Source organism: Mesocricetus auratus, unplaced genomic scaffold (assembly GCF_017639785.1).
Source record: "Mesocricetus auratus isolate SY011 unplaced genomic scaffold, BCM_Maur_2.0 Super-Scaffold_100003, whole genome shotgun sequence".
Lineage (NCBI taxonomy): Eukaryota > Metazoa > Chordata > Mammalia > Rodentia > Cricetidae > Mesocricetus > Mesocricetus auratus.
Genome location: NW_024429188.1, coordinates 18,504,805 through 18,523,300, shown reverse-complemented (window position 1 = coordinate 18,523,300; position 18,496 = coordinate 18,504,805). Strand labels below are relative to the sequence as shown.

Here is an 18,496-nt window from a genome sequence, read left to right as displayed (position 1 = left end):
AGTCCACATTGCATCTGCCCTGATGTCCCATGACTACTAAGTGTTTACAAATACTGAAGAACCTATAGTTAAAGTATCAGAAGTAAAACAACTAAACCTCAAACTTTAATTTCAATGGAAAGCACCTCCCACTCCTTTCACGTTGCCCAATTTCAGTGCACACAAGACCAAATGGAAACCACAAAATACTGACACTAAAACACCATAGAAACCACTTAGTTATAATGCATTTATTTTTAACATAGCACCCCAGTTTCACATCATGTGTATTTTCCCTTAACTTACTATGTTCTTCCCAGATTTTTCAACAAGTGTGAAAAAGAGGCAGTAAAGTTAGCATGAGTCTTCAAATCACAATCCAAATATAGGACACTCTCAGGGATTTATTTATGTTTAAGGTAAATACACAGAATGTTCTCAAAGCTTAGCAAATGAATGAGACTCTAGCTGAGTTAAATGTTAGCACAACATGTTAGCACAATATCATGAAAAGACAGAAAGCATCAAATATATACTTTGCTGTTACACATTTTACTGTTACATATACCTGTAGTGAAAAAATATAATATGCATTTTTACCTTCGAGGTTAAAATAGACAGTCAGCTCATTATCTCTTTTAGCTGATAACTATGAAGACTAAAATGGCTCTTTTTGCCTCTGGCTCACTTATATACCTTACTTGTGCTAAGAATGGCAGTTCTAGTTCTAAAGAAGAGGGTATCCCTTCTTCCCAAGATAGATGCAGAGGAAGCTGTCATATAAGTTGACTTGAAACAAAAAGTTGATCAAAGAGGGCATATGATGGGTACTGTGTTCAGTCTCATGACAGAGCTCCCTGAAAGAACTTTAGGATCTAGTCCTAACATCCCAGACTGCTATGAACCTGGTACCTGAGTGTTTCCTTACTGTAGTCCTCGAATCCCAATTTAAGCCCTCATAAAACCTGTTGTCCTCTGGTCTTCAGAGTCATAAACCTAGTGTTGCTAGCTTCCCACAGCCATGACATTAGGTAGGAGCAAAATAGGAAGAATCACATAACATGAAAACTAAGCCATCTCCAATAGTTGCCAGCAAGGCTAGACTTCTGCAGACAGAGTTGGGTACCAACAACTGCAACATGCAGTGTTTTCCATGTGCCCTTTACCACATGTGTGTTTAGTCAAAGCAGGAAATAATCCTACAAGCCTAGAACTAACTATACCTGGGATGTCCAGCTTATTAGCAAATAGTGGTTGCTTCAAGCATATGTATAAGACTTCTTCTTAAAGCCTGTTTGGGTTTGGGCAGGCGCTCTCAGAATCTGCATGCTCTCTTTAAAGTTTGTTCCTCCTTGTCTGCTATTCTTGAGAGGTTCATATAATCAGATGTATTTCTCTTCACAAAAAAGCAAAGCAGAATGGCCCACAGTAACATTTATTCAAATTGCCATCACAGTGACCAGTCTGTGTTAGTGGGCTGTCTCCATCAGCCCATGCTGAAAGAGAAGCAAAACGTGCAGGCTGAGAATTGCACACATCCAGATCACTTCTTACTAGGAACTTGAATCACACTGAGTCATGACACAAAAAAGCTATAACACCCATAACTAGAGTGGAAAGTCAACTGATCTGTTGAAGTCTGAGTTTTAAGGGAGCACTTGAAATAGAATTAATCAGCTGGAAAGAGAAAAGAGAGTCACTCGTGTTGTATTTAGTGAGAGGGAGAGATTTCTTTAGCCACTACTTCTTTTTCTTTACACCCAGTGTTCAAACCACAACCCAATGAGCCTCCTTGTCAGTCACATGGGGCAATCTGCTTGTGCTGGGATGGCAAATTGTTTTTACATTTGTAAAACCTCACTGCCTTGATGATATCTAGTCAGAAGTGTGACTGTAGTTTGTGTTGAACAAATGTTTTAGTTTTAAGGTGTTAATACTATAATTGAGCTCTCTCTTACTACTGCTTAGAAAAAGACATTTGCAAGCATCACATCAATTCCAGACACTGTGTAAGTGATATTATAATTATGTAGCTATTATATCCACAGTTATGAGACCATTCGGGACACAGACAAACGTCTAGAAATACTATACAACTAAACCACAGCTAAAGAAAAAATATTTTACAATAGTCCCAACACTGGTAGGAAGTCAAAAGAAAAGTTCATGTGTTTTGATTACTTATCCCTAAAATGTGCTAAAATATAATATTTGTGACCCAAGCAGTCAAAGATATACTGGAGAAACTACAAGCTACTACATATTGAGTTCACTTTTTATCACAGTAGTATATTTGAGAAAGCAAATGCCCACAGGATTATTGGACTGGAATCTATTCAAAGCAATAGCTGTCGAAAGTTCTGCCAAGATTTAAAGTAACATACTGCATCATCAAAGTTGAGGCATTAGAATGGTTTAGTAATATTATTTCCCTCAAATTTTATGTTTTTACTTAAATTTGAGAGAAATGTCTAGACCTAAAGCTCCTTAGAAGATGCTTTCATACTTAAAGACCAGTTAAGGCAATAAAATTCAACATGATAAATAGAACAGGCTTTCTACTCTATTTTTAAGATTGACAGAGAACTAGGTTGGAATCTATAAAATCAGGCTAGCATCCCAACTCTACCACAAGCTATCTATTTCTGTGGCTTCCTTGGCCAAGAGCTCCCAGTTCTTAGGGTTATAATTTCCCATGCTAGCGATAGGAGAGAAACACTGGCCCTGCCTAGCTCTAATGTTCACATGGGCACAGCTGACTCCTTTCTCAATTAGTACCAAACAGTTGTCTGATACTTACAAAGTGCTTAGATCTTTCCAACTAGAGCAAATATCTGTCTTGATTATCACATTACATCCATTTTTGCTAGTTACCATTTGGGTTTTGCTTTAGGTCTATGGATTGAAATTGGCCATATGCTATATGCCACTTGCAAGAGATGCTAAAGACCCCAATATGCCCATGATCAGTTCCTACTGTGCTTTCATCTGTAGAACTGGAGGATCCCCATGCAGTAAGACCATTGAGCCACAAGGCATTTAAACCCCCATCAATGGAGACATGTTAACCTTCATTCTGTACAGTTCTGCCCAACTAGCAAATCTGTACTTCTCATCCCTCATCAGAGAAGCTTCTTTTGCAAAAGACAGTGATTAACTCTAGAGCAGTTTTATAGGTGATTTCAATGTGCTTGCCTTCCTATATCATATTAAAGACTCTGAAAAACAGTATCAGGTATTGTAACCCTAAAAGTGCACATTCTAAGAAAACACAGAAATAAAGGATGAATACTAGTCATATAATTATATGTATTTAGATAGAAACACAAATGTTTCCTTTTAAAAATATAATTCTAAGCAACTAATAAACGGATCAAAATTAAGTCCAGCTAAGAATACTCTGTGTGCTTGTGCTGTGTGTGTGTGTGTGTGTGTGTGTGTGTGTGTGTGTGTGTTATTGGTGGGTGCTTTAATACACTGCCTAAATGAAAATATTGGTGATGGGCTGTGGGTGTGACCCAGAATTTGCCTAGAATTAATGATGTCCTGGGTTTGATCCCCAGCATAAGAAATATACTGGTGAGGCTGTGAAACTCTGAGGGCCTTGATTGTCCAATACAAGTTTTATCCTTTAAGGAAAACAAAGTCAACTAAATAAAATTCCAATCTCTTCTCCCAGTTCCCTGTGCCATTTATTGCATAGGGAAACAGCAAGTCAGTGTTTTTAAATGCACAGTATAGACTAACATTCCTTAGATTGTGTCTCATGGATAGACATGAAATGCTATCCCAAGTGAGGGCATATGCACTGGAAGATTTTGAGATAAAGTGCATATGTTAGTCTTTTCTGTATTGAAATTACCAAAGACCAAACATGCTGTGAAACATCTGCATTCAGAACACTGTTGAAAATTTGTCACAGCCTCCACATTCCAGCATATGGGAAAAAGAAGTTACCTAGGAATTTGCACTGACCTATTCATAATCTTAGGAGGGGTTAAATTCATTCCCAAGCCCTCACCACAAGAACAACAGCAAAAAAGGCAGCCAAAAGAGAAAGGGAAATGCAGAAATAGTTCAAGTTTCATGACTTTCCAAATCAAATCAGTTTCAAATCCTTAAATATGCATGGAAGAGATTCAACAATTTGTTTTTCTTTGGAAAAACATCATCTGTTTGAACCCTTCTCTTCTGTTGTTAAGCTACTGATAAAGCTTGCCAAAGCAACAGGGAAGTATTAAATAAATGCCTATTTTTACTAAACCCTCTCAGATCTACTGAAATCAACAGCTTAATCTTACAAATTATAAATCTACCCAAAAGCATTTCAAAAAGTACCTTGTGCACACCACATCCCACTATCCAAAGAATGTCTAAGTTGGCAAAATGCACAAAAGACAGTATGCCATGCTGTAAGTCTCTCAAAGTAATGCTAACACTGGTATGCCCTGTTGAGGATTGGTGAACCAAGGACCCTGTGGCCCTAAAGGTCAGTCATTTCCTACTTTCAATTGTGCTATACTACTAAATTTCGACAGGATACTGGTTCTGCAATTTGGGCTTGCTTTATATCACTTCCACTAGAGTTAGCTGAGATCCCCTGAACTGTGTATAAAGCCAATACTTCCCAAGGGCACACTTTACAGAGAACAAATAGTCATAAAACCAGTGGGAAGATTACATATTTTCATTATGTCTTCAGACCCAACACATTCGAAATCCAGACCAAAATAAAGACAACAACAACCAGGAATTGTCATAGAGTTGGTAGCCATTACCTTTCCCTCTCAGCCTGGATACCAAGATTCAACAACAAATAGGTAGCAGTCCAGCTACTCATATTTGATAGGTGGTCTCTAAGCTCATGCATTTACAGAGATGTTATCCCATGCAGGAGAAAAGTAGTGATCTAGAAACTATTTAATTTGACCAGGCAAGACAAAGTAGATTGTGCTTGTCTAAAAATTTACATGAAAAGGATTGAGTTATCTAGGCTGATGGCCTAGATTGGCCAAGTTGAACAGTTCATTGCCCAAATCTCTACTGCATAGAGGTGTAAAGACCAATTCTGATATTTAATAGAAAACAACAGTCATATTTTTATAGCTGATATAATATCAAAATGACACTAGAGAAGAATTTTTGGCATATGGTGGAAGGGGGCACAGTGCCAGTGTAAATCTGATCCTTGAATTGTATTTCAACTTTTGTTTTTATTATCATCAAGCCTAAGACTATTTAGTTGGAATCCACATTATTCAGAAAACTAACCTACTGTATGTAACATACATACAAGAATAAAACAAGTATCCTAGTAGTACTTCATTATTAGGTTCTGTAAAAATTATAAATTCTTTAAGTAAATAATGCTCTGAGTTATCTGATAGAAGACCAATTTTAATAAGGAGAAATACTTAAAAGTGGTTAAAATGGGAGATAATTTCTGCTGATAAGTATAGTTTTTAAATGGTACTTAGGATTAAACTTGCGTATCAGGCAAGCACTTTACCACTGAGCTATGTCCCTAGCTCTCTTTTTACTTTTTAATTTCAGGCGGTGTCTCAATAAGCTTCTCAAGATGGCCTTGAACTTGTGGCCTTCCTGCTTCAGTCTCCCAAGTAGCCGATGATTAAGATTTTAAGTACAATAAGCAGTTGAAACCACTGTAAACATATAAGATAAGGGCAAAAGAGAAAATCACAGCTTTTGACATTCAGACATCTATGACAAGTAGTTAGGCTCAAAACTCAAAAGAAAGATCTTGGCAGACAAGGTCACCCACTGTCACTCGAGCCTGGAGGATGTCACAACACTGTGACTGGACGAAGTTGTTCCAATTGGTTTTCTAATGCAATCCGTTCCTGATGAACCTCCTAAGACATACAAAACAGGGGAAAGAAAAAGAAAAGGTATCATTTCTTAGGTTCATCTCTATTTCTTTATACAGTCACAGGAGATTCAGAACTGGACCCACAAACCCTCAGGGACATGTGGCCTGGAAGGCAACATTTTCAATGCTGGTGATTAGACATCACTAACCTATCAATGCCTTTCTGAAAATGATGAAATGTAACTGACCAACTTTTCTCTGCATCCCGGCCTTTGTCTCACTCTTTTTTGATGGGCAGCGGAGAATAACATTAAATAGTAAAAAGCCAATGAGGGAGAACTAAAAGGAAAAGCAGACTCCCAGTACAGAACTGTGAGTCACCTCAACTAAATTTCTAACTACAATCTCTGGCTTCTTTCCTGAGCTAGGGATAAAAGATAAAAAGATACACTGGTCATCCTTCCACCAAAGTCTCTCGTCCAGGCTCATGCACATAATACAACTAGCTTAAAGTCATTTCTGTGTAAAAGGAAGAAGAGATGGACAGTAATCTGCTATTTGGAAATTCAAACTAAGTCTTTTTAGATTTATTTATTTGACATCCTGACTGAAGTTTCCCCTCTCTCATCTCCTCCCATCCCCCCAACACCTTGTGGCTACCCACGCGATCCACCCCTCCTCTGTCTCCATTCAGAAAGGGGCAGGCCTCCCATGGGTGTCAACAAAACATGGCCTATCAAACTGAGGTAGGACTAGGCCCCTCCTCTCATATTAAGGATTGGTAGGGCAACCCAGTATGAGGAATAGGTTCCCCAAAGCCTGTCAAAGTGTTAGGGACAGCCCCTGCTCCCAACAATCTTTCAGTCTTAAAACAGGTTTTTGAAAGAGAAAAAGGATACACAAAGGCACTTAAGTAGAATTGGCCAAGGTGAGAAAGAATTCTTATGTAAAGGCTCAATTCTGAGATGTTCCAGAAAGCCAACATACATTGGAAAACTAATGTACAGAACTCAATGTGCATTCATTCATTCATACTCCCAGCAACCATCTTCTCTATCAGCTCTAGGTCACATGCTGCTCTGGCTATGATGGTATCAGCAAAACCCAAGAAAGAGCAGGCCAGTGCCCTAATAGGCTTCTATGCAAATGGATAGCAAGATAATAACATGAGCAAAGAGGAAACAAATGAGATGATGTGCTGGAGAGCAACAGAAGGGAGAGCAAGAAAAAGTTGAACTAGGGAAGGTTGCTTAGAGGTGATGCAACTTGAGCAGAGACATGAATGAAGCTGAAGGCAGCACTTAAAACATATGGGGTGAAGATATGCAGGGTGACTAAAGGACAACTTCAAAGGCTCAGAGGGAGCAAAGGAGTTTTGTGAATGTGGTATACAAAAAGAATAGAGACTGCTTGATAGAATGCTTGCCGTAAAGGGTTCCAGCCCCAGCACCACATAAACAGCCCATAGTGACTTGTGACTGGAACTCCAGCACTTAAGAGGTAAAGAAAGTATAATTAAAAGGTGTTCAAGGCCAACCTAGAATACATTAGTGAATCTGATGTCAGCCTGAGATACCTGAGATCGTGTCTCAATAAAACATAACTGAAAAGAAACAAAAAGAACAATGAGTGAGGTTGATACACACACACACACACACACACACACACACGCACACGCACACGCACACGCACGCACGCACGCGCGCGCGCGCACACACACACACACACACAGGAGAGATGAGGGGATAAATCCAAATAAAATTTCAAAATTAAGTAAAAATGAGATTAAAATAGATATCACTTCAAAAGATTACTGACTTTCCAGGGTGAGGGTACCATTTTGCAGTCCTACCAAAAATGCATGAGATTCCAGTTGCCTTCCACTGATGGTGTTATTTTCTGCTGTAAGTATATAGTAGTATGTAATCCTAGCTTAAATTGTAATTTTACAAGTGGCTAATGATGTAGACTACCATCTCATGTGTATATATGTTATCCTTATATACTCCTTGGTGAAATAGCTCTTCCAGTCCTTTGACAGTTTTTAAAGTGAGATGTTTGGTTTTTAGAGTTCTTTTACTTTATAAAGTTTTATTTAAATTGTTTTCATACAATGTATTCTGATTATATTACTTACACTCCCCAACTCATTCCAGATCCTTCCCACTGCCCTACCAACCCAACTTCATCTTCTTCCTCACTCTGAAAATAGGAAAAAGAACAAAAAAAGAAAGTCAAACGAGACAAACAAGCTGAAAGAAAGGAAATCAGTAAGACAAAAACACGAAAACAAAACAAAAGGCACACACACACAATTAATTTTATGTTTAGCAACTACTCCTGGGCATGGGGCCTTCCCTGGAGTGTGGTCAATTTACCCAGTGAGGCTCCATTGGAGAAAGCTGACTTTCACTATCCCAGCAGGCATCAATTGCAAATAGCTTCTTAATTAGAGGTCAGAGTTTTGTTCACTTTCCCTTTTTCACGTTGGTATTTTTGTCTGGCTGGGACGAATGTAGGCCCTGTGTGTGCTGTCATAGTCTCTGTGAGTTCATGTGTGCATCAGTCTTGTTACATCTGGAAAATGCTATTTCCTTGGAGTTATCCACCACCTCCCTTAGAATCTTCCCACCTCCTCTTCTACATAGATTCCTGAGCGATGGAGGGGAGAAGCTTGATGAAGACATCCCATTTAAGAATGAGTGCTCCAAAGTCTCTCACTTTCTGTACACTGTCTAGTTGTGGGTCTCTGTTCGCTCCCATCTGCTGCAAGAAGCTTCTCTCATGAGAGCTGAGTGAGACATCGAACTATGGGTATAGCAACATGTCATTATTAGTCATTTTATTGCTATGTTCCTTTAGTAGAATAATAGTTGTAGGCTTTCCCCCAGACCTCTTATTTTTAAGTTTTAAAAGTTATTTTTTAATCAGAGCACACGTTCTCTGTCAAATTTGTAATTTGAAAATATTTCCTGCCAATCCATAACTTGTCTCTTAATTCTCTAGTGTCTTTGGCAGAACAACAGTGTTTAATTTTAATGAAGGCCAATACACTAAGTTATTTTCTTATAGATTATGCTTTTAGTTGTTTCTTTATACAAAAGCCATGTCTAATTTCATATCATGAGGGTTTTTTCCTTTGTTTCCTACTAAATGTTTTATAGCTTTATGTTTTCCATTTACATGGGTGAGCCATGTAATTTTAAGTTCATCTTTGTACAATGGGTGAGACTTAGATCAAAACCCCCTATTTATTACATACATATGACCAACTGTTAAACATGTTGTTGGGATACCAGCTTTTGGTTGGGTTGATTTTGTATCGTTGTCTTTTATCAAATGGCTTTATTTGTGTGCTCTATTTCACAATTCTGATCTATGTGCCATGCTCAGTACCACACTGTCTTAATTACAGCAGCCTGACAATGATTTCTTCATTTGCTCTTCCTATTCACATTGGTTTAGCAATTCCAAGTGCCTCGGCCCTCACACAGAAATTTTTGGATCAGCTTGTTTGTATTCATAAAAAATTCCTGCTGGGATCTTAATTGGTATTGTCATGAATCTAAAGATCACTGGGGAGGAAACTGACAACTCTATTCTATTGAATCTTCCAAAAATACAAAAAAAGCATATCTGCACCTTTAGGTCTCCCTGGACTTCTCTCAGCAGCAGTTTTTAGTTTCCAGCATACAAATCTTATGTGTGTTTTGATAGATTTGTACCAAAGTATTCCATTTTGGGGAGGAGGCCACTTATTGTGAAGTGGTACTTTAAGAAAATTCCATTACCAATTATTTATGATCTATAAGCAGGAATATGATTGATTATTTTGTACATTGATCCTCTAGCCTAGGACCTTCACAAATTCAACTGAACAATGAAATTATTTTTAAAATCCAATTTGTAATAATGTCACAAAAATTTTGGACAATTTGTCAAAAGATATGCAAGACTTGCATACTCAAATCTCAGAAGAGGAACGGTTGTAGGGCCGGCCTCCTCTACTTTCAGATTAGCAAAATCAATATGACATGTCAGCTCTCCTTAAACTGGTTGATATATTCAATGCGAATTTTTTATTTTGTGGTATTTTCCTACCAATCCTCAAATTTACATGAGACAAAAGGCTTACAATATCCAATGGAATCACAAAAATGAACACACTGAAATTTTTATCTTACCACATTTCAAGACAGTATAAGGCAACAGCAATCAAGACTGTGATAGTAGCATAAGGATGCACAGAGAGACTAAGAAGTCAGAACTGATCCTACAATTATAGTTCATTAGATTTCTAATAATGGCACCAAAGTGATCCAAGGGAGGAAAAGTCTTTTCATCAAATGGTACCGGATTAAGGAAATACTAAAAATGGGGGTAAATGAACCTAACTCCAATGTCACATCATGTACAAATTTAAGTTTTTTAAAGACTTACTTATTATGCATACAGTATTCTGCCTGCATGTATGTATGCAGGCCAGAAGAGGACACCAGATCTCATTATAGATGGTTGTGAGCCACCATGTGGTTGCTGGGAATTGAATTAAGGACCTTTGGAAGAGCAGTCAGTGCTCTTAACCTCTGAGCCATCTCTCCAGGCCATACAAACTTAATTTAAAAATGTAAAAGAAGAAACAATAAAGCTGTTAGAAGAAAAATATGTGAGAATCATTTTATAATCTATGTATATACTGTTTCCTTACATAGAAAGTAGTAAGCTTATGAAAAAAATGACAAATTTGGATTCTATGAAAATTTGAAGTATCTGCTCATAAAAGTATATAGTTATTACATAAATAGGTGATATAAACATAAACACTACAAAGAAATACTGACAAACGTATCTTACAAACTACTAACAATCAAAATATGTAAAAAAAAGATATCTGCCCACAGCTCAAAGGGAATCAGGGTAGATAAAATCTCAATTTAAAAACTGGCCAAAAAAGTCAGATATAGGTACACATACATGTAATCCCAACACTCATCAGGCTGAGATAGGAGGATCCTGAGTTCAATCCCAGACTGAACTACATGGGGAGATCTTGTCTCAAGAGCAAATAACAAAATTAACAAAAAATTCCTCTGGTGAAAACACCTGGAAATATACTTCATACGATATATTAAAGGTTAATAGTCACATTAAAAAATAAATCACATAATTAGTCATCAAGGAGATGGAAAAAATTACCTTACCACAGGCCAAGCTAAAATCAACAAAAACGGCACCAAATGTTGGCAAAGATTTAAAATTCTAACACATTAATGGGCAGAGCATAAAATGCTATAACCACAGTTTTTAAAAAGGTGCTACAATTTCTAATAAAATCAGCTACTTCTACATACTATGGTAGTTTGAATAGGAATAGCCCCCTATAAGCTCATATATTTGGGTCTCCAGTTGGTAGAACTGTTTGGGAAGGAGTAGGGGAGTGACCTGTTGGAGGAGGTGTATCACTGGGAGAACAGTTCTGAGTCCCAAAAGTCCATTTAGACCCACTCCCTCCCTCTACCTGCAACTTATCGACAAGATGTAGGCTCTCAGCTGCTGCTCCAGAGCCATGCCTTTCTGCCTGCTGCCATGCTCCCCACCATGATGGTCACAAACTCATCCTCTCAAACTGCCAGTAAGCCCACACAAGTAAATGCTTTCTTTTATAAGTTGCCTTGGTAGTTCTGTCTCTTCACAGCAATGGAAAACTCACCAAGACACCATACTATCAACTAATCATGTTTCTAGGACAAATGAGAATATATTTCCACACAAAAACATGTCCAAAGTTTCTGTGGAGTGCTCTGTCATAAGTGGAACATATACATCACCCCTCCCTGCAAGGGTAATGAAACATATTTGGAGAGGAAGCAAGAATCTAAGAGGCACACGTTGTAAAGAGGACTGGGGCAAAATAGTGTTTCCTGAGCGTGACGTGGCCACTGCCCTTGTGAACTCACAGAAGCTATGATTGCCTGCATAAGAGCACATCAGTAGACATTCAAGCATGGATGGGGAGAGCCCAGAAGCCCCACCCATAGGCAGGGGAACTATCAGCAGTCAATGGTTGCTACCCAAGGGACAGTCCAGTTCTTTAGGGGTGTGGTCCCTTTTCAGTTGACCATCTAGCTGCAGTGAATGGCCCCATATCCACAAATATAGGTGCAGCACAAATCTGACTCAGTGGGTTATTAAAAAAAGATATGAGGGGATGAGAGGGGTGAATATGATCAAAACACATTGCATGAAATTATCAGAGTAAGTAAAAATGTTAGTAAAGAAACATGTTCAACGATACAGTTTTATTCACAATGTTCTAAAACTGTTAACAGCTCAAGTTTTTAATCAAGAGGCCTGATAATGAAATCATGCCATATTGATTCAGTGTGGTATAAGGCAGCAATGAAAGGAGCTAATTCTTCATGCATACAAAAAAATAAATGAATCTCAAAATCTTTATGCAAAAGTATTTGTTGTAGGATACCGTCATATACAGTTACAGAGCAGACAAAACTATGATATAAATTCATCAGAATGACGGCCGCAGTGTGATGGGATAGAATTAAAATAGGAGGGAAAGTGAGAAAGTTTCTTATGGTGATTGCAATGTTCTCTAAATTCACAGAGTTTGCCTTCAATAAGTATATACATTTGTTACAAGATCAGCATATACACAGTTAAGATTTGCATATGTTAAATTTCACATCATAAAACAAACCTGCAAAAAAATTGAACTCTATGAGGCTAGTCTGTTCTGAATACATAGCGAGTTCCAGGAGAGAAGGGACTATGTAGAGAGACCTTGTCTCAAATAAAAACTTAAATTCTAAATAACAATATGTATGCTGAAGTATTTAGAGAATGTATAAAGATGTTTGTAATTTATTTGAGTATGTGTCAAAAATCAAATAAATGTGAATAGGAGATAGACAAACTGACACATGCATAATAAAACAAGTATAATAAAAGTTTAGGGGCTGGAGAGATGGCTCAGAGGTTAAGAGCACTGGCTGTTCTTCCAGAGGTCCTGAGTTCAATTCCCAGCAACCACATGATGGCTCACAACCATCTGTAATGAGATCTGGTGCCCTCTTCTGACCTGCAGGGATACATGTAGACACAATACTATATACATAATAAATAAAAAATTAAAAAATAAAATTTTAGTAACAGGATTGAAGCAGTGCTTGTACAAATATTCACTGTACAATTCTTCCAATTTTCTATGTATTTAAAAGTTCTGAATTAAATATCTTGGCAGAGATGGGAGGTACATAAAAGAGAAGTCGGGGATGGAAGGGAACAGAGAATGCTAAAGCAGCACCCGTGGAGTAGAAGGCAAAAGAGAAAAGCATAGCATCTCAACACAAACACTCTTTCCAGATGCGCACAGTGGTGCAGACCTGCCACCCCAGAACTTGGGAGGTTGAGGCAAGAGGATTTTGAGTTCTAGAACAGCTTCAGCTACATATCAAGGTCCTATCTTTTAAAAGAATTAAAAGTAATTTTAGAGGAAAGGATGGTCATTAATGTAGATTCTTCTACAACCTTGATTGATTAATTAATTAATTAAACAAACTGAAGTCCACTGAATTTGGCCATAAGAGGTATGTGGGAAGTCAGTAAGACCACACTCAGGTGGGAGAGAGAGAGAAAGGTGAAAAGTAAAAACAGTGCATGAGAAGAATTTCTAAGAAAATGAACATGAAGGACACCATGGAAATGGAGCAGTAATTACCCAAGGGGAACTAACAATGCTGGAGTTGTTTATGTATGGGTTGAGAATGACCCAGTAAAATCATGTCCCACCAAAGCATGCTCAAGTCTTAACTCCCAGGATCTGTAAACATGATTTTACAAACAAACAGAATCATGTGAGGCTGACAACATGCTAGGATAGGTTGGGCCCTAATTCCAGTGACCGATGCCCTTAATCATAAAGGTACAATATATACATGTAACAGGCAAGATACCAGAAGAATACCACGTGACAATAGAGACAGAGATTGAAACTTTTTATGTACAGGTCAAGGAATGGCAAGGATTGCCAGAAACCACTGGAGTTGGGAAGTAGTAAAAAGGGAGTCATCTCTAAAGCCTTCAAAGACAGCATAGCTTTGATGGCACCTTGATTTCAAACTCCAGAGCCACGAGGAATAAAGTACTATTGTATTAAGTCACCGCATTTGGGGTAAATGGTTAGAGCAACTTGAGAAACTGATGCAGAAGAGAAATGACAGAGAGAAACAAGTGAGAAAAACAGGGCTAATGTCCTTGAGAAAGTGAAATGGAATCGTTTCAGAGGTACTAGAAAAAGGGTTAACCCAGGCTGCCTACTTCCACAAAAGTGTAGCATCATTCCTAGACAATCTAAAAAATTATGATCTTACTCAGAAGATTTGGACAACAAAGAAAACAGTTTGTAAGTGGCTTTGTTTCCTACATGATACAGTCTCCACATTGAAGTTACTATTCTTAGTCTAAGCATTCAAAAACCAACCCTTGAAACTTAAATTCTCCACCAACTAGAAGACCTTTGAGAACAAAGGTGGGACTTACCAAAAAGAATGAAGAACTGATGATCAACACACAAAACCAGGGTAAGTGAGGGAATCCAAATGTGGGGACCACTCCTTACCTTCAGCTGCTGCTGAAGTTCACTGTTCAAGCGGGCCAGCACTGCATTGGCCTCTTTATTTTTGCGGATGGCAGTCTGAATTGCCTTCTTCTGTTTGGAAGACTGCCTGTAAAATAGTACAAACATTTCGATGAAAAGACAGAAGTCTGGACCCTTCCTTGCAAGTCAGAACTCAGACGCATGAGAGAGAGGTGCCAAACTGACAAAGGTTAACATTACAGGGCCCAAAAAATAACATCTCATATTCCCAGGCCAGTAAACCAGCAGGCAGGCATGCCCACACCAAAATGAAACAAATTTATCAGGATGAATTATTTATACCTGAAGCTACTCCCCGTTTTACAACTTGAATAAAGGCTGTGAATTGGGCCTTTTCAAATATTTGTGTCCCAGTTATTCCAAGACATTTTAATAAGCATTTTTTTCTGATAAGTCCTATTAGCTGAATGGACCTTTTGTGGAAACATTAGTGGAATCTACTTCAGTGGACAAGACTGGTGGAAAAGAACAGAATATTCTCTTAAGAAAGATTTCTATATTAATTTAGCAAAACTGCCTAATTATTTATTTCTTTATAAGGGAAGGGGTAAGGAGAGGGGGAGGGAAGGGAAGAAAGAAAAGAAGGGAGAGAAGGGACGGAGAGGGGGACAGGTAGAGAGAAAGAATGTGAATTTTAATATGTACCAGAATAAATCTGAGGCACTTGAGGAAAATGGAGAATGATTTTGTACCAATATACCTTAGCTAAGTCAATATTAAATTCAAAGAACAGGTGTAACTAGGGCCATCATGTATAACTAGAGAGATCATGTGTAACTGGGGAGATCATGTGTAATTATGGCAATCATGTGTAATTAGGGAGATCATGTGTAACTAGGGAGATCATGTGTTGCACTTGGGTCTATTAAAGTCTCCACTTACACTGTTTGGCCATAAGTCTTCTTCGTACCCTCTTAATCTTGTAAAACTCTCCGTGGTGGGAATGATAAATCAATGTGGTCACCATAAGTATAACTTACAAACTCTTATTCCCATGGCAAAAAAAAAACACAATAAAAATGTGATTCATACTCTCCTAGAAAAGCAACCCTATTTTCAATCACTGGGAAATGGGTCCTAATCCAGATCTACCACACACATATGATGACTATTTCCTGAAGGGACATACTATGCTAGCCACCCTGCTAATCTGTAGAATACATAGTCCCTTCTGCAGTAAGGTTTAAGGTCAGTTGTTTCAGCCATATAGAAGCAAGAAAGAAGCTTCAAAAGTCTGCTTGTTTTAGAAAACAGAGATTGTATTTACAGTTGTAATTCTAGAATTCAAACTTGGGTAAAGACAAGTGCTCTACCTTCTAGGCCATCTCCCCTACTTTTTAAAAAATAATTTCATTAGAGTGTACTTATTGTGCAAAGTAAAAGGTTTCATAATGACCTTTTCATTCAATACATCATGCATTTTGGCCAATATTCACTATTCAATATCCTATCCTGTCCTGCTTCCTCTCCCACTAGGTAACATCCTCTTCAAAAATGTCCTTTTTATCCTAGTGTTGTGTGTGTGTGTGTAGAAGAGAGAGTGAGATAGAGTTATCTAGGCTCAACATATAAGAGTAAATTTTAATTCATAACCTCTTTACTGAATAATGTATGCAAGAATACAATAAAAGTAAACCAATACTACAAAGTACCATTTTCAAAACAAAACCAATATAACTAATATACGTAACATGAGAATGCTTGGATTTAGATACATGATGGATTCCTTTGCTTTATGACAAACTTAAATTTAAATGTCTATTAGAGAAAACCTGTGCCTCTGTCCAATTTTAGTGCTTTTTCCAAAAGCAGCAGCATTCTAGAAGACTCTTTATTTTACTTTGAGATATTTGGTATTCAGACATAGATTTGGTTTCAATGGCATATTTACAGATCTTGCTATTTTGGTACCATCTTGAACAGCATCTACTTCTGAGCAAGTACTATCTCAGATCCTTGAAATGAAATTTATCTCAGTTTTGGATTTTTAATAAATTGAGATAAAGTAAAACTCACCCTTTCGTTCCCGTAGGAACACAGAGCTATTGTTGAAGTATAGAAACTAAAGACTATCTTTTTAGTTGAAAAAACATTAATTACTAACATTTCTGGTAAGGCTATAAATGTTCCAGGATAATACTCAATATATGTACAAAGATTACACTGAATATCAACAACTAAAAGAGCACAACAAAAAAAATAAAGAGAAACAGAAAAACACAACGTCCTGTAAAGAGGACAAGTTTCAGAGTGGGACAAGATCTACAAAAACAACAAATCTAACAATGGGTTTCTATTCAGAACATAGACAGTTCTCAAAACAGAGCACTAGCTGTCTCTCTGCTTCGTGACTGCATATCTACCAATGTTAACATCAGCAGCAGCTTTACACACTTGCTGCCATGCCTCCCTGCCATGTTATATTGTAGCTCTTCAAACTCTGAGTCAACATGAACCCTTATTTCCCACAAAAAAATAACTCAAATGCATCAGTTTAGAAAATCAGCAAAGGATAGGAAGAGATTTCTCACCACAGAGGGTATGCAGTGCCAGATACACAAAAGAAATGCTTTTAACATCACTAGCCTTTAGAGAAATACAAACTAAGATCACAATGACACAGAGCTACGTACCCACTAAAATTAAAAAAGAACAGCACCAAATGCTTGCAAAAACATGGAGAAATTCAATGTCTCATACATTGCTGGTGGAAATGTAATGTGGTACCTCCATTCTAGAAGATAACTTAGTAGTTTCTTTTCAAACTACACATATACTTAGCCAAGAATCCAAGAATCACAGCTCAGGATGCTTAACCCAAAGAAAGCAACTTTATTTGTGATCTTTTTTTTTTTCAATCATTTTTTTTTTTATTTTATTTTCCAGTTTAAATTTAGATAAGAAACAAGGTTGCTTCACAAGTCAGTTCCAGGTCCCTCTCCCTTTCCCTCCCCTCCTCCCGTGCCCTCCCCCCAACCACCCCCCCCCTGTTATCCCCTCATTCCCCCAGGGAGGGTGAGGCCCTCAATGGGGGTGTCCATAGTCTGTCATTTCATATAGGGCAGGGCCTAGACCCTTCCCCTAGAGTTCAGGGTGAGAGTGCACCTCACATTGTTCTATGGGAGTCCAAAGTCCGTGTGTATACTTGGGATGGGTACTGATCTGCTGCCCAAGGCTCAATAGATTACCTAGGCCTCTTCACTGACACCCAGATTCAGGGGGTCTTGATCAGTCCCATGCTGGGTTCCCAGGCTGATGCCTGGGATTCAAGAGTTAACCTTTGTCTGGTCAGCTGTTTCTGGGGGTTAAACCAGCCCAGTCTTAATCCCTTTGATCATCAGTCCTCCCTCTCTGTTACTGGCTTTCTTGAGTTCAGCTCAGTACTTAACCAAGGGAGTCTGCCTCTTCTTCGATCAGCCACTAAATGAAGTTTCTGTTTCCCAGACTCTCTGGCCATTGGATTGTAGGCTGGAACTCCCCAGATCTATGTCTAAAATCCATATATCTTTAACAACTAACCACAACCAAAATATTGCTTAATAGGAGAATGTCTAAACAAAATGGTATATCCATATATACCAATATATGGTAGTCACAGTTTTGGATGATATATACATAGATCTCCTGGGACAGATGTTAAGGGATAAAAGATTTTTTTCTCTGGGATAAATGTCCTGGACTGTGATTTTTTTGTACTATGTGATAAATGTATGCTGAGGGGAAAAAGTCAAATCCCAAAGGTCATATGCTACACCATTCCATTTTTCTAGCATTCTTGAAACGACAAAATTATAGGAATGGAAAATTAGAGACCTTTTTTCTAGGGGTTATGAATGTTAGAGGATAGGAGGTAGTTGTGACTCCAGCATGTTGAGTATAGTGATGACTACACAAGTCTATATAATATGACATGTGACAAAATGGTATAGAATTATACTGACTATAGTTAGATAAAATGTAATCATTGGGACAAACTGCATGAAAGATAAACAAGCTTCCTTGGTATTATATTT

General features: G+C 37.9%; 1 protein-coding gene across 11 annotated transcripts in view; it reads right to left on the bottom strand.

The window, feature by feature from the left end:
- Positions 1–215: 215 nt before the first annotated feature.
- Positions 216–18,496, bottom strand: part of Reps2 (RALBP1 associated Eps domain containing 2) — a 220,605-nt gene continuing 202,324 nt past the window's right edge. For all 11 annotated transcript variants that reach the window (XM_040744098.1, XM_040744093.1, XM_040744097.1 and 8 more), the window contains 2 exons: positions 14,445–14,550; positions 216–5,852 (listed from right to left, as the gene is read on the bottom strand). In XM_040744098.1, coding sequence (XP_040600032.1) covers positions 5,784–5,852; positions 14,445–14,550 — 175 coding nt within the window. In that variant the 3' untranslated portion in view covers positions 216–5,783. The remainder of the gene's footprint in view (positions 5,853–14,444; positions 14,551–18,496) is intronic.